The sequence below is a fragment of the Syngnathus scovelli genome, chromosome 1 (assembly GCF_024217435.2).
Source record: "Syngnathus scovelli strain Florida chromosome 1, RoL_Ssco_1.2, whole genome shotgun sequence".
Taxonomy (NCBI): Eukaryota; Metazoa; Chordata; class Actinopteri; order Syngnathiformes; family Syngnathidae; genus Syngnathus; species Syngnathus scovelli.
The window spans coordinates 13,002,613-13,027,012 of NC_090847.1; the positions used below are offsets into that span (position 1 = coordinate 13,002,613).

At 41.8% G+C, this 24,400-nt stretch overlaps 4 protein-coding genes across 8 annotated transcripts; 2 read left to right on the forward strand and 2 right to left on the reverse strand.

Annotated features, from left to right (window-relative positions):
* Positions 1-151: 151 nt before the first annotated feature.
* Positions 152-11,536, forward strand: cabp2b (calcium binding protein 2b). 3 transcript variants are annotated; one of them, XM_049755921.2, is made up of 7 exons: positions 152-752; positions 1,583-1,828; positions 9,758-9,788; positions 9,887-10,021; positions 10,117-10,226; positions 10,502-10,649; positions 10,732-11,536. In XM_049755921.2, exons 1-7 carry the CDS (start codon positions 669-671, stop codon positions 10,755-10,757), a joined length of 780 nt encoding a protein of 259 aa, XP_049611878.1. In that variant the 5' UTR covers positions 152-668; the 3' UTR covers positions 10,758-11,536. The 3 variants fall into 3 exon arrangements, with proteins under 3 accessions (XP_049611878.1, XP_049611896.1, XP_049611886.1); XM_049755939.2 differs by lacking the exons at positions 152-752; positions 1,583-1,828 and adding an exon at positions 5,231-6,630; XM_049755929.2 differs by lacking the exons at positions 152-752; positions 1,583-1,828 and adding an exon at positions 6,658-8,041.
* On the reverse strand, positions 11,379-13,041 carry crybb1l1 (crystallin, beta B1, like 1). Of its 2 annotated transcripts, XM_049755961.2 has the most exons (7): positions 12,929-13,041; positions 12,741-12,835; positions 12,553-12,671; positions 12,344-12,476; positions 12,111-12,253; positions 11,843-12,010; positions 11,379-11,559 (listed from the first exon to the last, which is right to left on the reverse strand). In XM_049755961.2, the coding sequence occupies exons 2-7, from the start codon at positions 12,828-12,830 to the stop codon at positions 11,472-11,474; spliced, it is 741 nt and encodes a 246-aa protein (XP_049611918.1). In that variant the 5' UTR covers positions 12,831-12,835; positions 12,929-13,041; the 3' UTR covers positions 11,379-11,471. The 2 variants fall into 2 exon arrangements, with proteins under 2 accessions (XP_049611918.1, XP_049611909.1); XM_049755952.2 differs by having other exon boundaries at positions 11,379-12,010.
* Positions 13,042-13,910: 869 nt separating this feature from the next.
* Positions 13,911-15,821, forward strand: cryba1l1 (crystallin, beta A1, like 1). The gene is made up of 6 exons (XM_049755974.2): positions 13,911-14,054; positions 14,205-14,287; positions 14,359-14,477; positions 14,606-14,747; positions 14,821-14,963; positions 15,303-15,821. The coding sequence occupies exons 2-6, from the start codon at positions 14,213-14,215 to the stop codon at positions 15,448-15,450; spliced, it is 627 nt and encodes a 208-aa protein (XP_049611931.1). The 5' UTR covers positions 13,911-14,054; positions 14,205-14,212; the 3' UTR covers positions 15,451-15,821.
* A 363-nt stretch (positions 15,822-16,184) lies between these two features.
* Positions 16,185-22,862, reverse strand: LOC125989413 (uncharacterized). Of its 2 annotated transcripts, none has more exons than XM_049755783.1 (7): positions 22,134-22,862; positions 20,837-20,950; positions 19,321-20,495; positions 18,060-18,662; positions 17,418-17,522; positions 16,841-17,150; positions 16,185-16,752 (listed from the first exon to the last, which is right to left on the reverse strand). In XM_049755783.1, exons 2-7 carry the CDS (start codon positions 20,937-20,939, stop codon positions 16,505-16,507), a joined length of 2,544 nt encoding a protein of 847 aa, XP_049611740.1. In that variant the 5' UTR covers positions 20,940-20,950; positions 22,134-22,862; the 3' UTR covers positions 16,185-16,504. The 2 variants fall into 2 exon arrangements, with proteins under 2 accessions (XP_049611740.1, XP_049611735.1); XM_049755778.1 differs by having other exon boundaries at positions 22,011-22,862.
* Between the last annotated feature and the right edge of the window lie 1,538 nt (positions 22,863-24,400).

Consider the following 24,400-nt stretch of genomic DNA (forward strand, 5'->3'; position numbering starts at 1 on the left):
TTGGTTTGAAAAATTCCCAGATGTTAAAAACTTTCCATGGAAATAACCAGGACTTTCTGAAAATTCATTGAAATGTGTATACCAGGAATTTACTAAATTGAAGTTCTGGTGAAGTGAAATTTTTTATAAGCAATGCAAGGGAAAAAAATAATTCAGGCAGGATGGCTATTGTGGCTGCTAAAGTGACTGTTATCCTAGATGGAGGCAGTTAAGAAGCAACTTTGGTATGCTGCAGGTAGAAACTGTGAGACCTAAAAGCGCAGGAGGTATAGGGTGTCACCTAAAAGGAAGCGAGATACAGACTGTGGGCTGAGGTGCAGGAACTTAATCCTGCGGCCAAGCCAAAAGCTGATGATAAAAAGCCACGAAGAGAGAAACTTATACAGAAGAAAGCACAGTGGCGGAGGAAGCGCTCGACTCGGAGCGGGTCCACAAGGTGAAGGATGGGAAAACATTTGGATTCGAGCTCCAGCACAACTATTGGAAGCAACTGTTGAGGAAAAGCCATAAGTCTAATGACCTTTTTTCAACCAAATTTGTACTGGATTTTTGCACTTTCAAAATAAAAACAGAGACGACATCATCTGAGAGACGAGAGAGGGAGGGGGAGGGCAGGAGAAAGAGAGAGAGAGGGAGATAGAGGGTGCGTGCGCCTGTGTCACATCGAGATGTTTATGATCATTCGCGAGTCGACGGCTGCGGGAGGCGGTGCTGCAGCCATGAGCGTGCCACAGGAGAGGACCGCCAAACAGGTGTGTGTTTACGCCATATCCTCCACACACACAATCACTAATTATTAGGTATGTTGTACTAGGAAAAAAAAAAGCACTAATATGGATATCCATCCAAGTATTTTATTAGAAGTGTTTGGTTTTATTTTTATGGACCTTATTTCAAACCTGTGGAGTGGTGATAAGCAATGTTATGCAATAGTTGTAGACTACTACCGCTACTAGTAATAATAATAATAATAATAATAATGATGATAATGATAATGATAATGATAATAATAATGATGATGATGATGATGATGATGATAATGATGATGATAATAATAATAGATCTGAATTTGAGTGTGAATGCTCGTTGATATTCATCTTGCAATTTTCTGTCCATGGGTGCATCTCGCATCTTGCCCATCTGGAATAGGTTTCGGCTCCACCTCAACTCTAATGAGGATAAGCACAATACAAAATGAAAACTAAATGGATTATGTGTTATATTTAAGATAATAGACCAAAATACAACTTGAATTGTGTATGTAGACATGCAATACATTATACCGAGTGGTCTTTCTAGTATTTGGTACCTTTCATGTTGCTAAACAAGATTACCAAATTATGATGCCGTGCAGTTTCTGCATCCGTATCAAAACATTAATTGCCCTTGTGTGTGTGGGCAGGGGTGTTTGAACACCATAAATCTTGTCTCATATTGCATTGTGTGTAAGAAAAAGAACATTGATTTAGAAAGAACTGATATTATTATTACAATGAGGGTCATTTTAAAAAAGTGACATTTGTTTCTTTTAAGAGTAAACCAAGTCTGACCTGAGGTCCTCAATCTGCTATTCTCACCACAGGTGCAGGCTGCAATCAAAAAGAAGGTAGAGAAGCAGAGAAAGCGCACCGGTGAGCAGGGAGGAGTCATTACGGCAGACATCCAAGTGTCCACACCGCATCACCTCCCGAAGACACTCTCTGAGAACAACCAGACGTTGGAAGAAAGGCTGGAGCAGATGATGGAAGGAGCACAAAGGAAAGACAGCAGCAGAGAAGAGGTGGAGCAGTCGGAGCCTGTCAACTTGCTGGACTCTGTGTTTGGACAGGTAGCTCATTGTCAGCTGTGGTGTGTGTTTCCATTGCCCCCTTAACTAAATAAAACCAGGCTGCATACAACAAATAGTGCTATTAATATCAGTAAAACAGGGCGTCTATCTAAGAGGGGGAAAAGACGTTGGAGAGGCCAGAATACAATGAAAAACAGGATATGGGAAGGGTGCGCAAAGTGAATAGAGCAGAGTGCTCTTTGCCACTATGAAATTCTTAAATCTATAAAATGCATATTAAATTTGTCCCCAAAAATAATCGCCACTATGAAATTCTTAAATCTATAAAATGCATGTTAAATTTGTAGAAAAAAAAGAAAAAATATCCTTAAGTGTTTTAATATGGACTTTTCCCAATCCAATGACCTCTTGATATTTGACCATTTAGAACTTTGAAATCAACTTTTAATTCCTTAAGCCAGATCAGAGGGGTTATCTAAGAAGTCAGACATTAGTCCCGCACAACACTCAACCATCAAAACATATGTTTTCTTTTTTTAAATTAGGGCAACTGCTTCATAAACATGAATAGATGGACAGGGTCTAATGAAAGTGTTAAGCACTGCACATTATACAGTGTCTCAAATAATGAGCTTCATTTGTGACCATGCTCATCTCAAATTATCTTTCCATATTGAAATATATTCAGAAGGAAAATTCTAGATGAACACATACGTATCTTTCTTTGATTAATGTTTGATTGGACAGTAAATGTCAAACCCCTAAAACATGAAATGTTTTGCAGAATTATTTACTAGCACACAAAACTGCTGCTGGTTTGCTACCATATAAGTTCCTATCGCAAATATCTGCTCGAACAGAATGACGGCTTGCATTTTGAAAAATCATTAGTCGCGTTACTTTTAGTAAATTGAGCTACTCTACCACTGTGCAGTGAACGCTCTCTCACATCAGACATCTTATATGACTAGGTAAAACAGCTACATCAAATATATTGCATCTCAGTGCATAGTGGGCACTTCATCGTTAAGGATGAGATAGCGTGTGTCGGTGAGAATTTAAGCTCCTTTACTTTAGGAAACATTAGGAAAGTGTAATCCGTAACAGATAGCGTCATGCTCAGCCAGAGATATGATGATACAGCCATACCTTGCCAGCCATTGCGCTCTGGCTTGCCAGTTGCCATCCCATCGCATCTCATGTCACTCACAGGATGACACAAGAGAAGGCAGCGACACAAGAGAGGGCTTTAACATATTTGTGTACCTACATGTTGTATCTGTCAGCTCAGGAATAACGGATTGTTGTGTTGGAAACAACATAAATAAAACAAGAGGGGATTAAGATGGCTTGTGGGTCATTCTGATTCCCTCTTGCTCTGAAAAGGGTGTAACATGCTCACGTCAGCAGGAAATCACCAGAAAAAGAAAAACAGCTGATGTCAGTTATGATGCCACAGGTCTAAAAATAAGCACGAGAGTGTCAGCACAATCAGGAAGAAGTGGAAACAAATGAGCGTCTCTTAATGAGGAGCTCATTTCCTGCTTGCACTGATGGACCCTCAGCCCACACAAAGTGAACGGAAATGTAAGCGTTTGACATTTCTCGAAGAACACTAACACACTCATACTTTGATGTATACTTTGCTAGAGGCTAATAAACAGGTTGCCATTCTTTATTGACAATTCCAAACAGCCCTTTTGTATTTTTTTTCTAAAATGTGAGGAAAAGCCATCCAGCAAGCATCTTGGCCAGAAGCTCACATATTAGCGAGAGGCTAATAAAAGAGATATTCCATGGGGTCAAAAAGCACTTGCACGAGAGAATTCCATTTCAAGTGCCCCCACATAAAATAACTACATAAATGTCTTCATACCAGCATAATTTGCTTGTGAATCCTCCTCTTTTTTTCTTTCATCAAAACAGCGCACCCAATTGTTTTGACCTTTGTAACTTTCCTTTTCCACCATTCCCCCAAACCCCCACCCTACATCTTTTCTACACTGTGCAAAAAATGTTAATTCCCCAAAACAGCACCTGTCATGAAGTGAATGGAGCTGGGCGACCAAATGCAGCTTGGACCAGGGTTAATTGAACGAACGCAAAAGATAAACTATAGATGCTCGACTAGGGAGGTGAATAACTGAACAGAAAGACAAAACAAGACGAGAACAGACAAGCAACTAGAAGAAACAAGAAGATGTAAGACGCAAGCAAGCCGACAGGGAGTGACACGCAGACAGGACTTAAATACAAGACAGTTAACAAGAGGCAGGTAACGACAATTACACTGATTCAGAGCACGCGAGCACACAGACACGTGAACCGAAACTATGACATTAAAACAAGGAAATGAACTGTGACAGATCTTGACAACACCAATAATTGCCTCAAAGGTGTTTGCCCTGACAATGTTACCCGAGTCCAACCAATATATTTATATTTTTTTTGTTCTTGCTCTTGCATATTGGGCTACGTCAAATGAGTAAGATCAGATAATGACGACATAGTTAGTATCAATTACCACTGAACCCATCCGGCCCTCATCCCTTACACTATACATTTGTCAATCTCTGACTGACAGCTCTTGTTAGAGGACACCAGTTGCTGATCATCCGACACCAGATCTTTACTCAATGCACACACACACACGCACGCACACACACACACGCACGCACACACACGCACACACACCTAATTTACATAATGAATTGAAATGCGATAAGAAGCAAATGAGCAGCTAATTAATCAGTTATAATGGTATGAGCTAGCTGCTGATCTCAGCACGTACGTATGTCTCCCACTCAACTCATCTGGGTGAGTCATTGATGAGTCCAGACCGGTTGTTGATTAACCAACATGAAATTACTGAAACAGCGAAACCTTGGCAGGAAATTAAGTAAGTGACTTAACTGGCTAACTGATTTAACTGTCACACAATTTTGAAAGCATTGTAACTATCAAAAGTGATACTGGTACCAGTATTGCTAATTCACCTGAAGAACTAATGCTAATCTTTTCACTGTAAGGTTTTAGTAAGATGCAATCATGAATAAAGTACTAAGTTGCATCATCAGGTGGCAGCCTGCGCTGAGTGAGAGCATAGGCCACATGAGGCCCACCAGTCTGGGGATGCCAATTGAATCCGGCCCATCTTGTAATGATTCAAATCATCGACAGCAGGAGTCACAACGGTTACGATTGCCATAGCCAGAAAATTGTTGGCCAGTAATACGCTCCCCTACGTTCATTTCCAGCTCAACAGACCATGGCACACACTCATTCACTGACATTATTGCCATAGTGTTCAATGTGTGGATGGCCAACCCTAGTAGTGAAAATTAATACATTCACCTCAAATACATATATTTTTTTATGATGAAGTGTATTCATCCAACTTCATTCTCTACTTAGCTTATTTAATTAATTGTGGGAGGGATCGGCAACATAACCCCCAATTTAAGAGTTTACTTCATTCCACCATACTTGTAACTCAAAGCGTTGATATCTCAAAATCAACTTTTCCCAATGAAATGAATAGAAATAACATTAATCTGTTCCACATCCCCCAAGAACGCATCACAATTTTTTAATGTCTTCATTCAAAAAAATGACATTGAATTGTTAAATATGAATACAGTATATTTAAAAAAGTATTAAGAAAATCAAAAAGGCAATCTTGAGAAACAAACTGGTATTAAGAAGTTTACATTTACAGTCATGCACTCAGTTCACACTCACTCACTCACTCACTCACTCACTCACTCACTCACTCACTCACTCACTCACTCACTCACTCACTCACTCACTCACTCACTCACTCACTCACTCACTCACTCACTCACTCACTCACACACACACGCACTAACACGGACGTGCCCTTTTTTCTCTGGCGCTCTCTAGTGGCAAGATTTGCATACATCACCAGTCCAAAAAAGATAATGCAGTACAGGTTACTTATTTCAAAGTTGAAGCAGTTGTCTTCTATTCCCGTGACCGGTTTTAACCATTATGTTGTCATTTTTATCCTTTTTCATTATCCTTTTTCATTCATCATCGTCAATGTTCACACAAAACTGCATTGGTGACACCACAATTGTTTCCTTAATACAAAATGCTAAATGCTTGGGGTTTTTCTATTTAGTTTTTAATTTTTTTTGTGAGTGAAAAAACTTGCTGCACCAGCCCTCATATTACGAGAAAATTGTGTTTCAATCATCGCTTTAAAATAGCAAATAGATGCAGAGTTCTTGCTGTTTTTTATTTTATTTTCCCTTGTACCCTTTTAGCTCTCCTTTTCATCATCACATCCACTCCTTCAATCTGATACAGCAACGATTAATCCCCTTCTGTTTTTACCCTCTTAATTCTCTCCCTAAAAGCGATCTTGCTGCAGATGAAGTCATTTGGGTGCTGATACAACATATGTGAGATTGATGGAGAGACGCTCGAGAGATTACAGTGGTTGAGAAGTGTAAAAAGAGAATTAGAGATGCATCACTCAAGTGAAGCATCCAGTTTGGTTGAGGGCGCTTATTTTGGTTGATGTATGCAATGACACTAGGATGGGCAAAGGTGGGCGGAGTCAATCAGCCTTGTGATTACTGGCATAGATTAGAGGCACTCTTCATCACTGAGTGGCATCACATCATCACACTATGGGGGAACACTTGGAGTTTTTCTCTACAATGGAGCAGCTGGAGTTTTGAAACGAGCAGCTAGTGAGGAGAAAAAAGGGAAGAGTGTGAGGCAAGTGGTGCAGAAAAGAAGAGGAACATAGGTTGGGAGCTTGGGTGATGGGCAACTGCACCAAATCATCCATGAAAGAAAAGATGAGGAAGGTAAGACTTTAAGTATCATAACTGGCATAGAATATTTCCTTATTTTGAACTAACATAGCACATGCAGGTTTAGTTAGACCGTATTCTCGTCAGAGCCCATTTGAGTTTGTATTTCAGGTTTGTTTTATATTACACATGACTGAACGATAAAACGTGTATTCTAAGATTTGTGGGTTAAAAGTAAAAGGGTTGTATGACTGGACATTAAGAAATGCATCACGGAATGTAATTGCCCAGCGGTTGTATGTTTGTCATCCCTTGATCCTACCCTAAGAAATTTGGCAGTTTGATCCTGGACATGTTATGGAGTACAAGTCTGACAAACATACAACATAATGCAATTCCATAAAAAAATGACTTTGAATATTATTGTTAATCAGCTTTTAAAATAATATTTTCTTTTTAATACTATCATTGCATTAATACTGTTATGGACATTATGTTTTTGATGTAGCTGCAATTTTAATTTTATAATGCCCCTTTTCTCCATTGGTTGGCTCCGGGACCTCGCAATTTGACTTTGACATACTAATTATTTTTCAAAATCATTAAAAAAAAAAAAAAAAATCAGTATTCCAAACACGGTGCAACTTTTGACTGTAATTTAGACGCAAGATGACTTAAGAGAGCGTCAGATCCACAAAGAGCAGACATCATAAATGTGAGGGCATGGGACCCAGTCAGCACAAAGGTTTCAAGTGGGTCACAGACAAGAGCACTATTGATTAGCTAGCCGGCACACTATTGGTAGAGTCTAAACGCAAGCTAACGGTATGTGCTTTAATTCTTGATCCTCTGGGTCGACTTGAAAGTATGTCACAGGCGTCACAGATGCTTCAGTAAAATGCAATGATGGCAACCCCAATTGGACAACGACAACACATTTAGAAGACGTTACTGTGTTCAGTAATGCAAAATGACTTTTGTCTGATTACTCAATTAATTGGTGAGATAATCAGTACAACGTAGCTTATAAAACTATCCGATAGTTGCAGCCACAGTTGTCACATCTTGTATCCGTTTTAAATTGGGGAAAACTGTCTCTTTTAATGACTGCGGTGCCCATACTGTCAGTAATTTTTAACTAAAAAGGTTTGAAACCAGTCAAGTAGAAACATTTCCAACGTTTCCTTGAAATGAAAATTTCTCTGAAAGGTGTTGTTATTATGTGTCAGCAAACATGGCTGACTGAAGACAAGGCTAACAACCTGGTCTGCCTCTAAAGGGGGTGTCAGTGGGGGGTGAAGTGAGGGGCTTCAGGGGCGTGCGACAGCAGGAAGAGCAAGACGAGGAAGTGGAAGAGGATGTGTTCAAAAATCCTTTCGGGACGTTGGTGAAGAACAGCAACATGCTGCACAACATCGCGGGCCCCGCCTGCATCTTTCTCAAGCAAGGCTTTTTGCTGACGCTCGTACGTAACAAGCTGTGACCCACCGCCCCCATCCCTGCTCATCTTCATCCCTCCATCATGGCCAACATCTACCGCATCACCGCTTCGGGGTCGATCGTTCTGAGCCATGGATAAATGATTGACTTTTGATTGCGTGGCACTCACCCCTCGTGTGTTGTGGTACAAAACTACTGACCCACTTCTAGGTCGATCTTCCATTCCATCCATCCATTGTGCTTGTGCTTGTTGGGGTCAGGGGTGACATGGGGCCAATCTGGCTAACAAGAGACGGGTTACATCATGGAATGGTTGCAATTTGCAAGCAATCTAAGTCATCCTTAACGTTTTTGGTGTTACATGCGGATTTTTTAAAACGTATCTGAAGGGCTGCAAATGTCTCTACATACCGTAATTTTCGGACTATAAGTCGCGTTTTTTTTTTTTTAATAGTTTGGGTGGGGGGGCGACTTATACTCAGGAGCGACTTATATGTGAATTTTTTCACAAATTTTCAAAATTCAAAAATCCGTGATGTAGTGAAAGCGCGATAAACGAACTGCGATGTAGCAAGGGATTACTGTCATTTGACCTGCAAGTGACGTTAGTGGTTGTTTACATAAGGACAAAGGATTCTATCACGGGATGACAAAGATGACGAAGGGCCCCACGTTTGAAGGATTTAATGATTTGGAGTGACACAAGGTTTGAAAAAACGTATTTATGTTATAGTTATTTGATATATTTTATTTTGTGTAGCAACTTGTATATGTTTTTATCGTTACAGTTCAGTAGTTGTTGGCTCGTTGAACTCTTGTTTTGTTAAATAAAGAGCCGTTTACCAAACCCACGTCTTTTCCTGGTACTTTGTTAACGCTACATTCTTTGTTAACGCTACAATATAGTTGTATACTAGATCTGTGCGGCGCGCACGCGGCGTCGTTGACATAAAGGATGAGGAATTTGATCGATGGATTTAATGATTAGGAGTGACACAGATGGTTTGATAATATTGATGTTATATGATAGTTATTTCAAATATACTTTATATATCGTTATATGGGTCTGTGGAATAATTAGAAATGCAACTTACGAGTCCGACGTCATTTTGACAAATAGATTTGCCCCAAAAGTGCGACTTACACTCCGGTGCGACTTACATATGTTTTTTTTCACTGTATTGTGCATTTTATGGCTGGTGCGACTTATACTCCGGTGCGATTTATAATCCGAAAATTATGGTACATATTATTTAACTATCAATGAACTTTTTTTTAATTACATGAAATTGCTCATCTATTATACAGATTTGTTTAAAAAAACATTTGAAAATACTTTTGAGAAATCTAATCCCTACCTAATTTCTATATTTAAAATAGTTGTATTGGTTCTTATGCTAGTATTTTGTATTTCTCGAGATTGTGAATTTTGTGTTTTCCTTAGTTTTAAATTATTAGCATCCACATGACAACAAATAAAATGAAACAAAATCTACAACCTTTTGTGCAATGAAGCTGAGTTTAATTTTTTTTAAAACCGAATTATTGAAATAATTCAAGTTTTCCAAGAAATTATAACTGTAACTGTAACCCTCCATTCATGGTCAATGTCACCATTATCATGGCATTAAAAAACAATCTTAAATATATTTGTCATAAATGTATTAATTAAATTGTTGAATGAGCAACAGAGGTTAAGACCTTTCAAGTCGATGAAATTGATCATCATTGCTTCCAACAGGATCGAGAGCTGAGACCAGAAGAGATGGATGGTGAGTTTTTTTCTTTTTTTAAATACTACCTTTTCTCTTCTCCATCAAACTGAATAAAATTACCTGACTTGCACTTTTAATCATGTGCGTTTCTTCAGAGCTCCGTGAAGCCTTTTTGGAGTTTGATAAGAACAAGGATGGCTTCATCAGCCATAAAGACCTGGGGGAGTGCATGAGGACCATGGGATACATGCCCACCGAGATGGAGCTCATAGAATTGAGTCAGCAAATTTGTGAGTGGACCACAAGCACATTCAGCGGAATATATTTGTTTGTTGTTTTTTTTTTGATGATTTTTAATAAAATGTCAAATGCGTCTTTTCTACAGGTGGAGGCAAAGTGGACTTTGAGGATTTTGTGGAGCTGATGGGACCCAAAATGTTGGCAGAGACTGCAGACATGATTGGAGTGAAAGAACTACGTGATGCATTCAAAGAGGTCTGGGTATTCTGCTACTATTTCTTATACATGGTGGTTCGGTTTTGATCAAATCCACTGTGCAGTGAAACCCTGCATATTTGTGCTTTGGAATTCACAAATTTGCCTATTTATGGAGTAGTATGTGAATTTTTTTTATCGGGGGGGAGGGGGAGCGCTTTGCTTGATTATTTGCTGGAAAAAATGACATATTTGTTGTGTTTGTGCTCTGGCTGAAACCATGTTTGATTTGAAAATTCTCTCCAAAAAATGATGGATTCTCTCTATGGGCCCAGTTTGATTCCAATGGTGACGGTCAGATCAGTTTGTCTGAGCTACGCGAGGCCATGAAGAAGCTGATGGGAGAACAAGTGACCAACAGAGAGATAAATGAGATTCTCAGAGACGTGGACCTCAATGGAGACGGTTTGGTAGACTTTGAGGGTGAGAGCTGAATTCTATTTGCCTTTTGTGACTGTGTCTCTAAACCCAACACATTTAGTTTCTGCTCATTTGCTTCTTTCAGAGTTTGTGAGAATGATGTCCCGTTGATGTGCATCACACGAGCAATGGCATTTAACACAAAAAACAGGGATGACTCTACACATCTTTGTCTGTAGGTCTAGCATTTTATGTTGCTATATAAAAATATCACCAGTATATGTATATAATTTAAAAACAAAAGTGACAGAAATTGTATAACAGGAATCTCACATCACACATAAAAAAACAAAAGTTTTATTTTTATTTCCAATGGCTTCCAATAGCCAGGTGTCCTAATAGTCATTGCTGACTTTCTGTGTGTGTTTTTTATACATCAAATATTTGCATGTAACATTCCGTATGTAAATCTGTAATAAACATGTTTTAAATAAAAAAAACGGTGTATTTGTTTTTTAAAAAAAACAAGAGTATAGAAGCAGCCACCGTGATTTTACTCACTTTATTATCTTTTTACACCAATAGACCAACATTTGATGTTAAAAGGTATGATTTGGATTATGCTTATTAAGCAAATATTTCATTCAAAAACAGATCATCCAATTGGCATCACACAGAGCTACAATGGTTTCTGAATGGTTTCGAAATCAACAGCGTTGCCCAGCATTGGCCATTTAAATTCATGACAAGCTGTTATATGGTTTTCAAGTAGTAAGTCACCTGACATCAACATCTTTGAAACAATTGTTGTTTTTATTGAAAACTTGGCCAGGATTCTGTACAGCAGAGTGTATGTGCAATGCACAGGGGCCAGAGCAGGAGGTGCTAAAGACGCTTTTTCCCATAGTGCATTGTACCCTGAATCACGAATCTTGTGTAAAATTGCAATAGATGTCTTGTTCCTTCTTCAGAGCTTTGTAGGAGAATGAAGATAGGGACTAAAAATTAAAAAAAAAAAAAAAAAAAAGGCGGGAGAGAAAGGGGAGAAACTAAGCTTAGCCCATAGGGGAGAAAGAGAAAAATGGACAGTGAGAAATGGATATCCTTTCCACGAGATGAGGTCCAGGTCAAGGAGACCCTCACTGCTTTTCGGCCGTGATCAGGTAAGGCCTGAGACGTCTCTTCCCCTTCCCCTCTTCTTGCGCCCCTCTCCCTCACTTCCGCTCTTTCTCTTCCTCTCCTTTCCCGAGCCTCACTTGCTGGCCATGGTGTAGCAGCCTTGTTGGTGCCACTGCATGTCGCGGATACGGCGCACAGACTGCAGCTGAGGGGTGCGGGCGCCGTACTCGTTGAAGTGCCTGAACTCGCCCTTCTCCAGCAGGTACTGACTACCACGGTAGCCGGGGAACTGGTAACCCACAAAGCTGCGAAGGGGGAAAAAAAAAAATAATCACACATATGTGAATGACGGAATGACGACAGCCGGCGTTTGTCTTGCGGCGTTCCACTGTGAGCTGCACTCACGTTCCACAGCTGACGATGATGCTGCCCACTCTGTCGGTGAATCCGTAGGAGAACAGGCTGGGGACGTCATCGTCCATGATCTCCATCTTGCGGCCCTTGAACTCTCCCACTTCATGCAGGCATATCTTGTGCTTATCAGGGTCCTGTTAGGAAAGACCCAGAGAAGCTCAACACTGGTGATTCACTGAGATGGAGAAGCAAAGAAGTGTTTTTAGAAGTGGGAGGGGGGGTACCATTCGAACAGGCCTGAAGGACAGTAGGTAGTCATTCTTCTGACAGTTGCTCCAGGAGTCCCAGCGAGGATACTCGCCCTTCTCCAGGATATACATCTCACCGCAGAGATTTATCTGCTCAAAGCCCACGAATCTGCCAATCAAAATGGCATTATATCAGCTCACTGCAAAGACACAAGTTGACGTGGGGGGGAGGGGAGGGCACTCACGGGCCGCTTTCCACACGGAGAGAGCGCACGCGCTCCATGCCCAGCTCACAGATGTTCATCACCTCGCTGCTGATCTCAATCATGCGGCCCTGGAAGTTCTCCTGGTCGAACACCAACATCTACAACGAGAAGAGGCAATGCACAGTCACGTTTTTCACTGAAGAATTTCATGTCAGAGAGGCTCTCACCTTGTAGGAAGTCAGGCCAATCTCTGACTTCTTGCTCTGAGCAGCCTTCCCATCAGTCTGGGAAGAGGATTTGGATTTGTCACTAGACATGATTGCTGGGTCAGAAAAGAAAGGGACAAAGTTATATAGTGGCACAGAGTGTGTGTGTGTGTGTGTGTGTGTGTGTACTGTGCATATGTGCGCCTTACCTGATGCTTACGCCGAGCCTCACTCAAGAGTGTGAGCGGCCTGGGAGCACCCCTCCCTTTTATACGCTGGCGCCCGCAGGAGAGGAATTAAGGCAAGTGAAACAAATCTGCTGAGGTCAGAGGCGTAACACAAAAGAAAACACCGCATCATCAGAGGGGGACGGACACACGATGGGCGGAGCCAGTGTGGCAAGGTGGGCGACATCCAATAACCAACACAACCGATACACTGTGCATACCTGGCTGAATCAAACTTACTCGATAGACTTGAAAACACGCTGGTATAAATTGTATAGATAAAATATGAAGCATAATATGCTTTTTAATTATGTTTCAGTTGTTTAATATTTATGTTTATCATGCTAAGACTGCTTCACACAAACTTGGTTTGCATTTAACTGCGATTTATCTATGTGGAACTCTTCTCATAAATTTCTGCTGAGTCCTGAAATGTGTGGAACAAAATTGTGGACTCTATTGAAAAATTTAAAAAACAAAAAATGAATTACCTACATAGTCTACTGCATCCTATACTATGTGAATATTATAGCACCTGTTATTTAATTTATATTGCGTTGTTGGATAGAATCGCACCTAATGGGCTAGACAAGAAAACATTGTTGTGCAAATTAGTAACACAGTCATCATCATCATCATAACGTTTCTCAAACATTGACATGTTTGGAAGGTTTTCAAGCTGATAAATTTGACAATTTATGAATTGTGGATTGTGGTGAATAGCCTCCCAGCCTTTGGGTGCCCCCTTGTGCTCCACTCTTAATCCGCTCACTCTCTACCCTTATCAGCGATCCTTTGTGCAGCCATACACGCTGGATTGCTGACCGGGGTCCGAACATACCGGACCCTCTTTGTCTTTTCTCTATGATATGTGCTGAGGTGGTCACAGCGGCCTGGGGGCGCGCCTCTCTGCGGACTGCCAATAGTGCAAGAGTGCGCATGGCCTGGAATGAACTCGCCGCTGCAGGAGAGCCCCACCCATAGGCCATCCCTCCTCCACCACCCCACCCTTCATGACCTGCCTACCCATATAAAACTGAAGCGCCAGGTCCTCCCAAAACTCTACGCGAGGCTGGCGGCAGGTGTGTTCCACTCCAGAGCTCTTCCGGTAAGGTCCTGTCTTTGCTCCAACTGCAAGCACAACACATGTCAAAGAATGGCTGCACTGAATAAAGGACAAACTACTGAATATATTGATGTTTTTGTGCATGATAGAACTAAATCATTTTCTCATAAGTTCGTGTTTTTGTCGCATCAGGCGTAAAGATGTTCCGAACTACAAGGTCACCGATGATGCAACCCCTGTCCAACTCAGGAATGGGCATGGCTCCCTTCTTCAAGGTAACACTGAGGAGTGAAGACGAGATTGTTATTTACATTTTGGCATTTATGATCTGATATTGCCTCGACAGGTGACTGTTTTTGAGCAGGAGCATTTCCAGGGCAAATGCCTGGAGTTGACCTCTGAGTGTGGTAATATCCAAGACTGTGGTCTGGACAACATCCGTTCCATCAGGGTAGAGAGCGGCGCGTAAGTCTCGGCGATGTTTTGTCACCGAGGCCGAAATGTATCAACCCTGTTAGGATTAGCACCTTGAAATGTTCACATGGGTAGTTGCTGGAACACTCACGTCAAGAGTTTTTTATCTGTTTGTGAAGCTGGGTCGGTTTTGAGCACCATGACTTCCAAGGCCAGCAGTTGATCCTGGAGAGAGGAGAATACCCCCACTGGGACTCCTACAGCGGCTCCCTCTCTTACCACGTTGAACGCCTCATGTCTCTGCGCCCCATCTACTGCGCTGTAAGTATACGTTAGACCCGGAATGGATCTCCCCACGCTTCCTCGTGATCCAAGACCGGCTACCGTCTTCCAGTCTCACCAGAGTAGCCGCATGATCATCTTTGAGAAGGAGAACTTCATGGGCCGCAGCGTGGAGATCTGTGACGACTACCCGTCCCTGCAGGCCATGGGCTGGCTGACACCTGAAGTGGGCTCCATGCACGTGCAGTGCGGCGCGTAAGTTTCCAGAGAGCTGTCTTTCCTATTCTGAATTTGGGAGAGTGAGTGTCTTCGCAGAACATTTGGCCTTTTACATGGCAAGCGAGTTTTAAAATGTTTTGGCTTTCTTCACCTCACTTTGGCAGATTAAAATGAAACCAGCGCTGCCCAAGCTTTACTGAGCCAAGTCACCCATTTTAAATTAAAAAGCGCTCACACCAAACAGAAATGTTTGAAAGAATACAATGATATGATGATCTTGTCTTAGTTTAGACCTTTCTGTGATGCAAATGTTGCTCCATGTATGCCAACGTTTGACTTTGGAAGGGAAGTCCTACTATTTGTTTCCTCCCACAGCTTTGTGTGCTACCAGTTCCCTGGCTACAGGGGCCAGCAGTACATCATGGAGTGCGAGAGACACAGTGGTGACTACCAGCACTGCAAAACCTGGGGCTCTCACTGCCAAACTCCCCAGATCCAGTCCATCAGGCGCATCCAGCACTGAGAGGAAGACAAGACTGACATAGCAGCTCCTTCCTACCTATGATCTCCTCCTTTCTGTCTCCTCCTCATTCCTACAACCCACTCCACACTGCTCCACAAATGAATGTGAGAGACAACATAGCACTGCTAAAGCACAGGGAACTTCGCAGTCCACACACACACATATGCCAACATACGTACAGCAGATGACACTCGGGTAACGTGTTTTTTTATTAGGTTCGAGGGCCCAACTCACAAACACATATACTGAGCTGAAATTAAAGGCCACTTGAAGGAGAACTTCCAAACTGTGGCGCAGCTCGTGTGTGATCGTTTTGTGTGGAGGAGGTCGACTCACAGGTTGATAGCAAATAAAGTCATTTTCACCTCAAATATGTGTAGCCTTTTAGTTTTTTCTTGAAATATTGGCTCAGGTGCTACTTGGTGGAAAGAATTGAGAACCATTGCAATAAGATATAATTGTCAAAAAGCGAACCTGCATTTGATTGAAAATGATTGACCATGAGGAATATAAGCGCTGGTTAATGAACAGGTATGTTTTATCAGATGACAGAATGCCATTCTGTACTGAGCAGAATGATGGAGTCCAGTGTTTGTTCCATTCCTGACATATTCTTCTTTTTCAAGTTAAGGCCGAGATGACAGTATTTCTACGGGTTGCAGCCAGATGGCGCACTCCACTCCGCTACAATTGCAATTTAAAAAAAAAAAAAAAAAGAGACAGTTCCTCTAACAGAAGATTAAACTGGGCAACTTGTATTTACAACAAATGAGCAACTTTTAAACAGTATCACTAGTGTCGTTTTCAACTCAACCTTCCCTTGTATGCGGCACAACGAACCGAACATGCCGGTAATAATCCAGGCGGTCAACTGAAGAACAGATGCCCAACAAAGCAGTCTTTACTGTGAAAATTGAGGTGACTTACTAGGTGTAGGTCAAGTAAAACACTTATCCTGATGCTACGCGTTAAAATCTGGTCCTATTGAACTCCATTAGCGTCACTAATGCAACTCAAAGAGGAGAGCCAACTTGGAGGACTGGGACTAAGTCAACTAGCGTACTTCAACATGATAGATCCTGGAATTAGCATTGTTCACAGCAAAGTCCACTGACAAAGAAGTCAAGTCCGCCCCTCCTACGACGTCAATCTCTTTGTCAGTCTCCTCCTCTTTGTCAGTCTCCTCCTCTTCGTTCTCTGAAGACAGTGACAAGTTGATGGTGACCGGCTCGGGGATGGATCCCAAGGCTCCAATCACGTCGATGTCATCCCCCTCTGTACTTCCTGTTTCAAGGTTGATATCTGTTGATGAGAAAAACAAGTGGTGAAACACATAGACAGTTCTGTCAGCTTTCTTTTTCTATGTATTCCCCGTAGCTCGAGTCAGTACCTGTGTTCGTATCATCGAGATCTTTGCCGTTATTATTTTCTGTGTTGGTTGACATGGTGGTCTCATCATATGACTTCACAAGAAGCGGAATATTTGGCTCAGAGTGCGCCCTCTTGGCTTCACCGCCGATATCCGTTGTTTCCTCTTGTGGCCGGTCTCGCCTCTTTGCTGCCTTCTTCTCACATCTGTCTTGAACCTCAAGTGTGTCACTATCACTTTCACTGGGAAGCGGTCTCTTCTTCTTAGGTCGTCCTCGCTTGCGACCTGGTTGGCCCATTTGTGGTGGTAGTTTTTTTGAGAGTGACCGATCCTTTTGATAAGACAATGTCAGAGAAATCACTTATTTGAGTGGACCAAATATTACGCTGGTCAATTTTTTTTTTTTTACAACATCTTTTAATCAGAGTTGCAAGTAAACATTTGGAGATTCTTTTTTTTTTTTTTTTTTGCAGTTACTCTAAATGTTCCCTAGTTTTATCTCTAGCACACCAGGTTTTTATCATCAACACATAATGAGAATATCATACATTCATTATTTGCAATAGCACAGGTAAAGGAAGGCCATGAGCCAACTCACTGCAATCTGGGTTAACTTGCATCTACTCCTGAGAGGATAACCCTTTGCGATATCCGAGACTGGCTGATGCTTCGATGATGGCCCGGTCTTCGATCGTGCAAGATTCTGTTGAGGAATCACACCTTGATCAATAAACAGATTCTTTTTTTGACATGAATATTTGCATGTATACACAGTGTGTCCCTAAAACAACTCTTTGACTGCTTTTTGCACATGTATTCCTGAGTTTTATTTCAAGTACCAAACATCCTAAACAATGAAAAATGTGCGATTTGTGTTACCAGAAGTACAAAAACATCAAAGATGGAGCGAAGTGGAGTTTTGTTTGGATTGAGACCATGTTGAATTGCTTGCAGGTTCCCCACACCTTGTGGCAAAGGATTATCATTATTTGGGTATATCTCGAGATTTTCATGCCGCAAAACCAGCGTCAGTCCGAATAAGTAATTGGCTCAAGGAAGGTTGGGAAACTGTGGTCTAAACTTCAATTGAGTGATATTTTCTTTAATGTAACTCATGAGACGTATCTGTCAGTGAAAGAAGTCACATGCAGTCGAGAAGTGAGTTTTTGGGACAACCTGTATATACTGTAATTAGTTGAGCCTGATAGCTGACAGGATTCAGGGCGTTACACGTACTTACTTGCACCACGGGCAAGCACCGTAACCTTTTATCTCCTCCAACATCATTTCTTTGAGTCATGTCCCTCACTGACTCAAGGATCCGTTCCTTTGCTTTTGCAGGAAGCCGTTTCTTTTTTCTGCGTTTTCTTGCAGTTTTATCTTTCTTGGTGGCATTGAGAGTACTTGCTCTTTGCTTGTTGCAGTGTGAGGACCTTGTTACCGGTCGTTTATGCCGTGGGCGGGGACAGCGACTGCCACCTTCCTCCTCTTGTGCCTCCATTCCAACACAGTTGCTACCGTGTTGCTCCAAGGACTGCAGGAAGTCATCCAGCATAGCTACAAAATCAACGTCCACCTGCGGCTCCAGATGGACCACCTCGCCGTTTGCTTGTCCCGTAGCGACAACCTCTGTGAAGCCGTGAATACATGCGCAAGCATGACAGTGAGTGTTGTCACCACTGGTGCAACTGCAACTTTGGACTGCTGGAGGTGGCTGGCAGCATGGAGTGCTGCTGCACAATTTGCCATCCATTTCACTCATCACTTCCTCAAAGAGACAATCTAAGTGATCTGGCGGGTCCAGACGAGGTGGAGGTGCAGGACGTAGGGCAGTGTGTGACACCTGGCAGAAGAAGGTTGTTAGAAATGCATTTTTGTTTTCAGCACATTTTTGTTTTCACACATTCAAAGGTTTAGAGAAGGTTAAATTATACTTACCTGTGAAGTTGATAAAGTATTTTAGATTTATTTGAAATTTGTTTGCCTGGCTGGCTATCCCTTACCTAATGCAGGTGTGCCTAATTTTTTTGGGCCAATGAGTAAATAGTGAAGATGTGAAGGAGTATGTGTAAATATTACGCACAAAAGAATTGGGAGACCTTTCTGTAACATTTACAAGTGAAAATCGCAGAAAATCTAGTCTTGGGTTTGCTCAACATCCAGATTTAATTTTTAAAAGAAAACATTTTGTAGATGGGGTGTTCAATTGTGTACCCTGCTAATTGCGGGTGAAACAGACCAAACCCTGCCGCAAATTAATGAATAATGGACAGCCCATTCTAATTGCCTATGGATGCAGCAAGATGCCACAAAGCGTTGCCAAGCAACACTTCCCGTCGCATACATGGCGTGGCATTTCTATGGATTTCACGACCTGTGTTTGGCATATAAAAACAAATGATTGGAAATCTGAACTCCACCAGCAAAGTCCTCCGTTTGCTGGTATGACATTACCCAATCTGGTGTTTGTGCGTCTTTGTGTGTGTATGTCTTCATGTCACCTGTGTATCCTGCAGTGTTTTGTTCCTCATGCCATGCGTCACGTCGTTTTCTCCTCCCATCCAGCTTTGACTTTGTCCACTTAGGCAAAAGTCCCATTCCTTGGGCCGCCTTTGTCGTCTTTGGGGGTGGCTCCATGCTAAAAGGTGGTGAGTCTGTAGGTACAATTTGCTGCCCGTGACTCCTCCCCCCTGGCCTGTCCTCATAGCGGTCGCCTTCCCGCACCTCTGCAGGAGCGACTTGTGCCTCTTGCTCACGCCCACATCTTGCACATCCACCGTCTGCGTCCACCCACCTCTCCCCCTCCCTCTTTTGCGAGCTTGCGGTCTCCGTGCTGGTCTCTCGGCTCCATCGCGCCGCCTGGGCCGGCCACGCGGCCTCCTACTAGCACGCCCTGTGTGCGAGGCCTCCTCGGGCCCCGCGTTTAAAAAGTGGTTGATGAATCCTGGGATGTCATCTTGATACTGCTCAAACTGATTGTCTTCAGCTCCTTCAGCTTCTAAAACTATGGATTCTGCCTGACGGTTGCTGAACAAGCTCAGCGACTCTGCAGTCCACGGGCTGTCCGGGTATTTGGTCTCAGAGAAAGTTTGATGTTTTTCGGCTTCATTTAGCAAGTAGATGAGGGGAGTCGGAACACTTAGTTGGACATCATGATTGTCGGCCAGTCCTAAACTCTCAAACTGAGTCACGTCAATGGTCTCATAGGTAGCCACGGACTGACAAGAGGGGATGGAGCTTGCTTGCATCTCTTCAGTCTCAGTCAGCGCGTTTTTTTTGCCACTTGGAAGCGTCTCTTCCCCCAGAATAGCGCTGCCGTCACTCACCCCCTGCCTCAAGCTGGAGACTTCCTTCTCATTGAGCTCTGCTGGATCAGTCTGTACACCCACCTCAATGCCCACGCTGCTTTGCCACTGCCTCCGTGTGACCTCCACCAGCCCCAGGATGCCCAACTTGGCTGCTGCCGACACTGCCTCCTGCTTCTCGCGCTCCCCCTCCCCAGCCATCTCCCCTGAGTACAGCAAGCTGACCACATGGAGGAGAGAACTGGCGCAGACTGTCCCAAATTCCACCATATGCTCTTGTCCAGCTGGGGGCGCTGGTGAGGAGGACAGGGCATTGGACAGCTGAGGGCTGATGGCCGAAAGGACACAGCTGTGGGCTGGCACTGAAACACCTGGGGGGTGGGGGAAGAAAGATACCATCAAGGATGGGTGATGTATGGTCATGCTTAGGCTAAGGCTGCCAAAGTCATCAAACACGGGCTGGGCCACATCAAACCTATGGTTTCCATGAAAAAAAATCTGCTAAAACCACAAAGTTTCATACTTTTTCAGCTAAAACAGTCCCAGTCCATTGGTAGAAGACACACCTTCACCAAGAATGGACAATCCTAATTTGGATCAGTGCCAAATTGTACATATTTGATTGGTAACTGGGCCATTAACAAACAAAAGAACATAACTTTTTGTGAAGCAAAGAAAAATTATCATACTATATTTTGTAGTTATTAAGTACCATTTGCCCGCAGCAGAGTGTCACAGAACTGTCGCTGCTGTTGCTGTCTCTGCAACTCGGCCACAAGGAGGGCTTCAAATCCGGGCTTTCGGTAGCACCACATCTCCCCATCAACTGGAGAGGAGCAAACAAGAAGTTGAATTTTATTTTTAAAGCTTCAAATATATTTTCAGTGGTGTGTGTGTGTGTGTGTGTGTGTGTGTGCGCGTGTGTACATTTATATATACACCCTGTGCCCGATGTAGAAAATCAGCCCCAGAACACAACCAAGCCTCCTCCATGTTTTTTAAATTAGTTTGCTAAATGTTTGCATCTTGTAAACAGAGCTACTGAGACTTGCTCCGTGTTTGTCTCTCCCAGAAGCGTTGTGGCATTTTGCCCCTAAAATGTGCTGTCAAAACTCTGTGCCACACTTCAACCCATTTATAACTAATATAGTAAAAATAAACATAAAAGTGAATATTTGCTTTGCTAGTCAAAGTACATTTTCTACTTGTTACTCTTACTAAATTACATATGAGCATGAGTTGGTTAAATGGCGTACTGGATAAATGTGCGTGTGTGTGCGTGGACGCGCGCTTTTTATAAATATTTATTCACTTTTACAAAATGAATACCTGAGTGCAAAACCCCCTTATTAAATATTGATGGCGTGCGTATATTTGAAACTGTTGCAATTTTACATATCTTAGCAGTTAAGGAGAGCATACTTCCTTAAAAGTTTTAACTACAAAATTGTTTTGGTGTGATTAATCATATTTTATAAAAACGAAGCTAAAGTAGGGAGTAACCACAATACCATATATTAATAATACCCATATTTACACTTTGTGCTTTAACCGGGACAAAAGTTGTCATGCTGCATACTGACAATATAAAATTGGCAAAAAGAAACAATATTTCAGTGCGGACATTAGTTCAAGAAAAAATAAAAAAGGTTTATGGAGAACCCAATTAGCATCGCTGCTAATATCCTAGCAAGAAGCTCATGGCAGTCACACTAAGCCGGTGTCACGTCCTCACGTTACTTAAGTAACCAGTAATGAACTGCACATATACGACTTAAATACGATCTGGGCATGGAATGTGAAATATCTTATTTACGCGTTCTTGTGAGCTTCCCTTTGCACGAAGCAGTTTAGATGACAAACGCGTAAATTGCAAGTGCACTCACCGTTTGCTCAAAGCTCACCAAAAAGACACGCTATTTCAAATTAATAAAACATGTTTTTTTAAAAACATAATCATGTACAGTAACACCAAACAGGACTTTTTGTGTTCGAACGAGGTTTCTCACGTTCGTTTTGATGACGTCATCGTAGTTATCCGCGGTCGTTTTTGGTGTAGTTTTCATCTTGACCACTGGGTGATAGTATCGTACAAACGAGATAAGGCAAATCAAAGATGACAAACTTTGTTGATCGTGCTAAAAACAAGACTGTTCAGGCTTCCTTTTCTAACCTTTCGCCTTAAGGTTGTCGAGTCAGAGCAGGTGTCCAGTATTAATCACAAAACCTCAATTTTTATCAAACGGAATTGCTCAAAAACACGAAATAAACAAGTAAAAAATAAATAGACAATACTAAATTATTTCATTATCATTAATACTAAATCATTTTTCCTGTGTGAAACAGAAGTCTCCAACACAAACTTCACAAAAAAAAAGGAAAACTCCACTTAATTTTTAGAGAAAAGTAGGAATATTCAACATAGTACATTCCAGGCAACATATTGTCACAATGAAAGGAACCTTTTTATTTTGCAAATTTCTTGTTTTGTTTTTCATATTAAAAAATTCTCATTGGAACACAATGATATATTAAAAATATTCATGCCTGCAATAAACGACTGTTAGATTATAGAATGCTCAAATTATGCCAATTATGTGTGATTAATAACTACCGCATCGACCAGACAGTAATGCATGTAATGCATGAAATTAAATACAGTTACCAGTTTTCAGTATCTAATGTCATCTTTGGTTGACCATTTTTTCAAATAAATCATTTAACATCTATGATAGTGTTATTGTTTTTGCAAACTACACATATGAGAAGATGTATGCGCAACCATGTTAGTGTTTAAATTTTTTGCAATATGTATCAAAACTAGAATGTCCCTAAACCTTTGAAATATACAGAGAAAACAGGTTTCTCCATTTTTCTTTCTTTTGTTTGACCACTAAGAAAAATTACTTAATTTTTTTTTTTTTTTTAAAAAAGCTGCAACAGCCCAAAGGTCAAATTAAAGTGGAACTCTTTTGCACAGGGTGGTAAAGAGTTATCAACTACATAAAAAAATGTTAAGCATACTTTGCCACCCTCATAGCATCATGCTAAAAATGACAGGAAAGACACAAGTGAATAAATAGCATAAACAACACAATGGTGTAGTCTTCCCTGGTGAGAACTTGCTGATATTCAATTCATAATCCATCCATGCTAGTCCACTGTGAGGAGACGCTGCCAGTGAGAGCATACTAATTCGTGGAAAGTTTATCCAGTTGGCTTGGGGTCGGCCTGGGCCAGCGCTGGTTAAACTTGACAAAGAAATGTGGGTCTTTGAATGGGCCCCCGAAGATAATGGCCTGCATGAGGTAGACGAGGCCCACCACCAGGAAGCAAATGAGGAAGAATGGGATAAAGGGCCTCAGATGGTGCCATGCCACACTGAACACGTAGCACATGCTGTCGATCCCACCCTGCTTTGTCCTATGGGATGTGTACCGAAAGGAAGCCGGCGTCCCATCAAGTGTCTTGTCATCTGAGCTGGAAGGAGATGGACTTGAGGAATCAGGTGAAGCCATTTAGCTGAGAACTCAACTTTTCAACCAAAAACAGTTGACCATCCGGCAAAGTCCCCACATAATTCCATCAGTTTTTCTCCAAGGAGTGTCTTGTGATCACTTCTGCTGGATGTCACAGTATTTGAGCTTTGGAGCGAGATGGTGATAATGTGAGACCCACCACAGGGAAGCTCTAAATAGATATGACACGGAGGAGCGAGAAGTGTATGAGCTCAAATTTTAGGAAGGGAATGTTTTTAACCCAGCATAGGCTATAAACATCATAGAAACACAAACACACACATAAGGCACGCAAGATGGCTTCTCAGCAATCTGCTGACCAAGTGACAGCTGACATACGACAGTGCAATAAAAGTCATGGACACAAGTGCTATAAATAATAAATGAAAACACAATAACGCCACAATACATTTATAGCAGTAGGATAGTGACCTTGAAAATGAACATTCTAAAGGCGTAGGCTATTTCACAACCACTGTACAGTAGTGGCTTGTCAGTGTGGAACAAGAGATCATTAAATTATCCAATTTCATTTCAATGGTCCAAAGTTATTATTTATTTTCTACAACTGATCTAACTTTTTTTCCATTCATTTAACGGAACACGTTACACTTTTGCTTTGTTCAGCCTAGTTCACCCAAGAGGATTTCACACCAAGGGCAATTGTGAGTAATTTGAGATGAACTAATCATTCTTTCAGCGCATTTCAGCAGTGTCCGTGGTTTCACAGTATATTTACCAATTCCTCACTTGTTCTT

Coding starts and splice junctions, on each gene's coding strand:
- cabp2b (XM_049755921.2), top strand. CDS start 669: ATGTTTATGATCATTCGCGAGTCGACGGCTGCGGGAGGCGGTGCTGCA. Junction 753..1,582: donor AGGAGAGGACCGCCAAACAG/GTGTGTGTTTAC, acceptor TTCTCACCACAG/GTGCAGGCTGCAATCAAAAA. Junction 10,022..10,116: donor AGAATTGAGTCAGCAAATTT/GTGAGTGGACCA, acceptor TCTTTTCTACAG/GTGGAGGCAAAGTGGACTTT.
- crybb1l1 (XM_049755961.2), bottom strand. CDS start 12,830: ATGTCTAGTGACAAATCCAAATCCTCTTCCCAGACTGATGGGAAGGCT. Junction 12,477..12,552: donor CTCCGTGTGGAAAGCGGCCC/GTGAGTGCCCTC, acceptor TTTGATTGGCAG/ATTCGTGGGCTTTGAGCAGA. Junction 12,254..12,343: donor CCTTCAGGCCTGTTCGAATG/GTACCCCCCCTC, acceptor CTTTCCTAACAG/GACCCTGATAAGCACAAGAT.
- cryba1l1 (XM_049755974.2), top strand. CDS start 14,213: ATGTTCCGAACTACAAGGTCACCGATGATGCAACCCCTGTCCAACTCA. Junction 14,288..14,358: donor GCATGGCTCCCTTCTTCAAG/GTAACACTGAGG, acceptor TTGCCTCGACAG/GTGACTGTTTTTGAGCAGGA. Junction 14,478..14,605: donor ATCAGGGTAGAGAGCGGCGC/GTAAGTCTCGGC, acceptor CTGTTTGTGAAG/CTGGGTCGGTTTTGAGCACC.
- LOC125989413 (XM_049755783.1), bottom strand. CDS start 20,939: ATGTGGTGCTACCGAAAGCCCGGATTTGAAGCCCTCCTTGTGGCCGAG. Junction 20,496..20,836: donor CACTCTGCTGCGGGCAAATG/GTACTTAATAAC, acceptor CCCACCCCCCAG/GTGTTTCAGTGCCAGCCCAC. Junction 17,523..18,059: donor GGTGCTTGCCCGTGGTGCAA/GTAAGTACGTGT, acceptor ATTCCTCAACAG/AATCTTGCACGATCGAAGAC.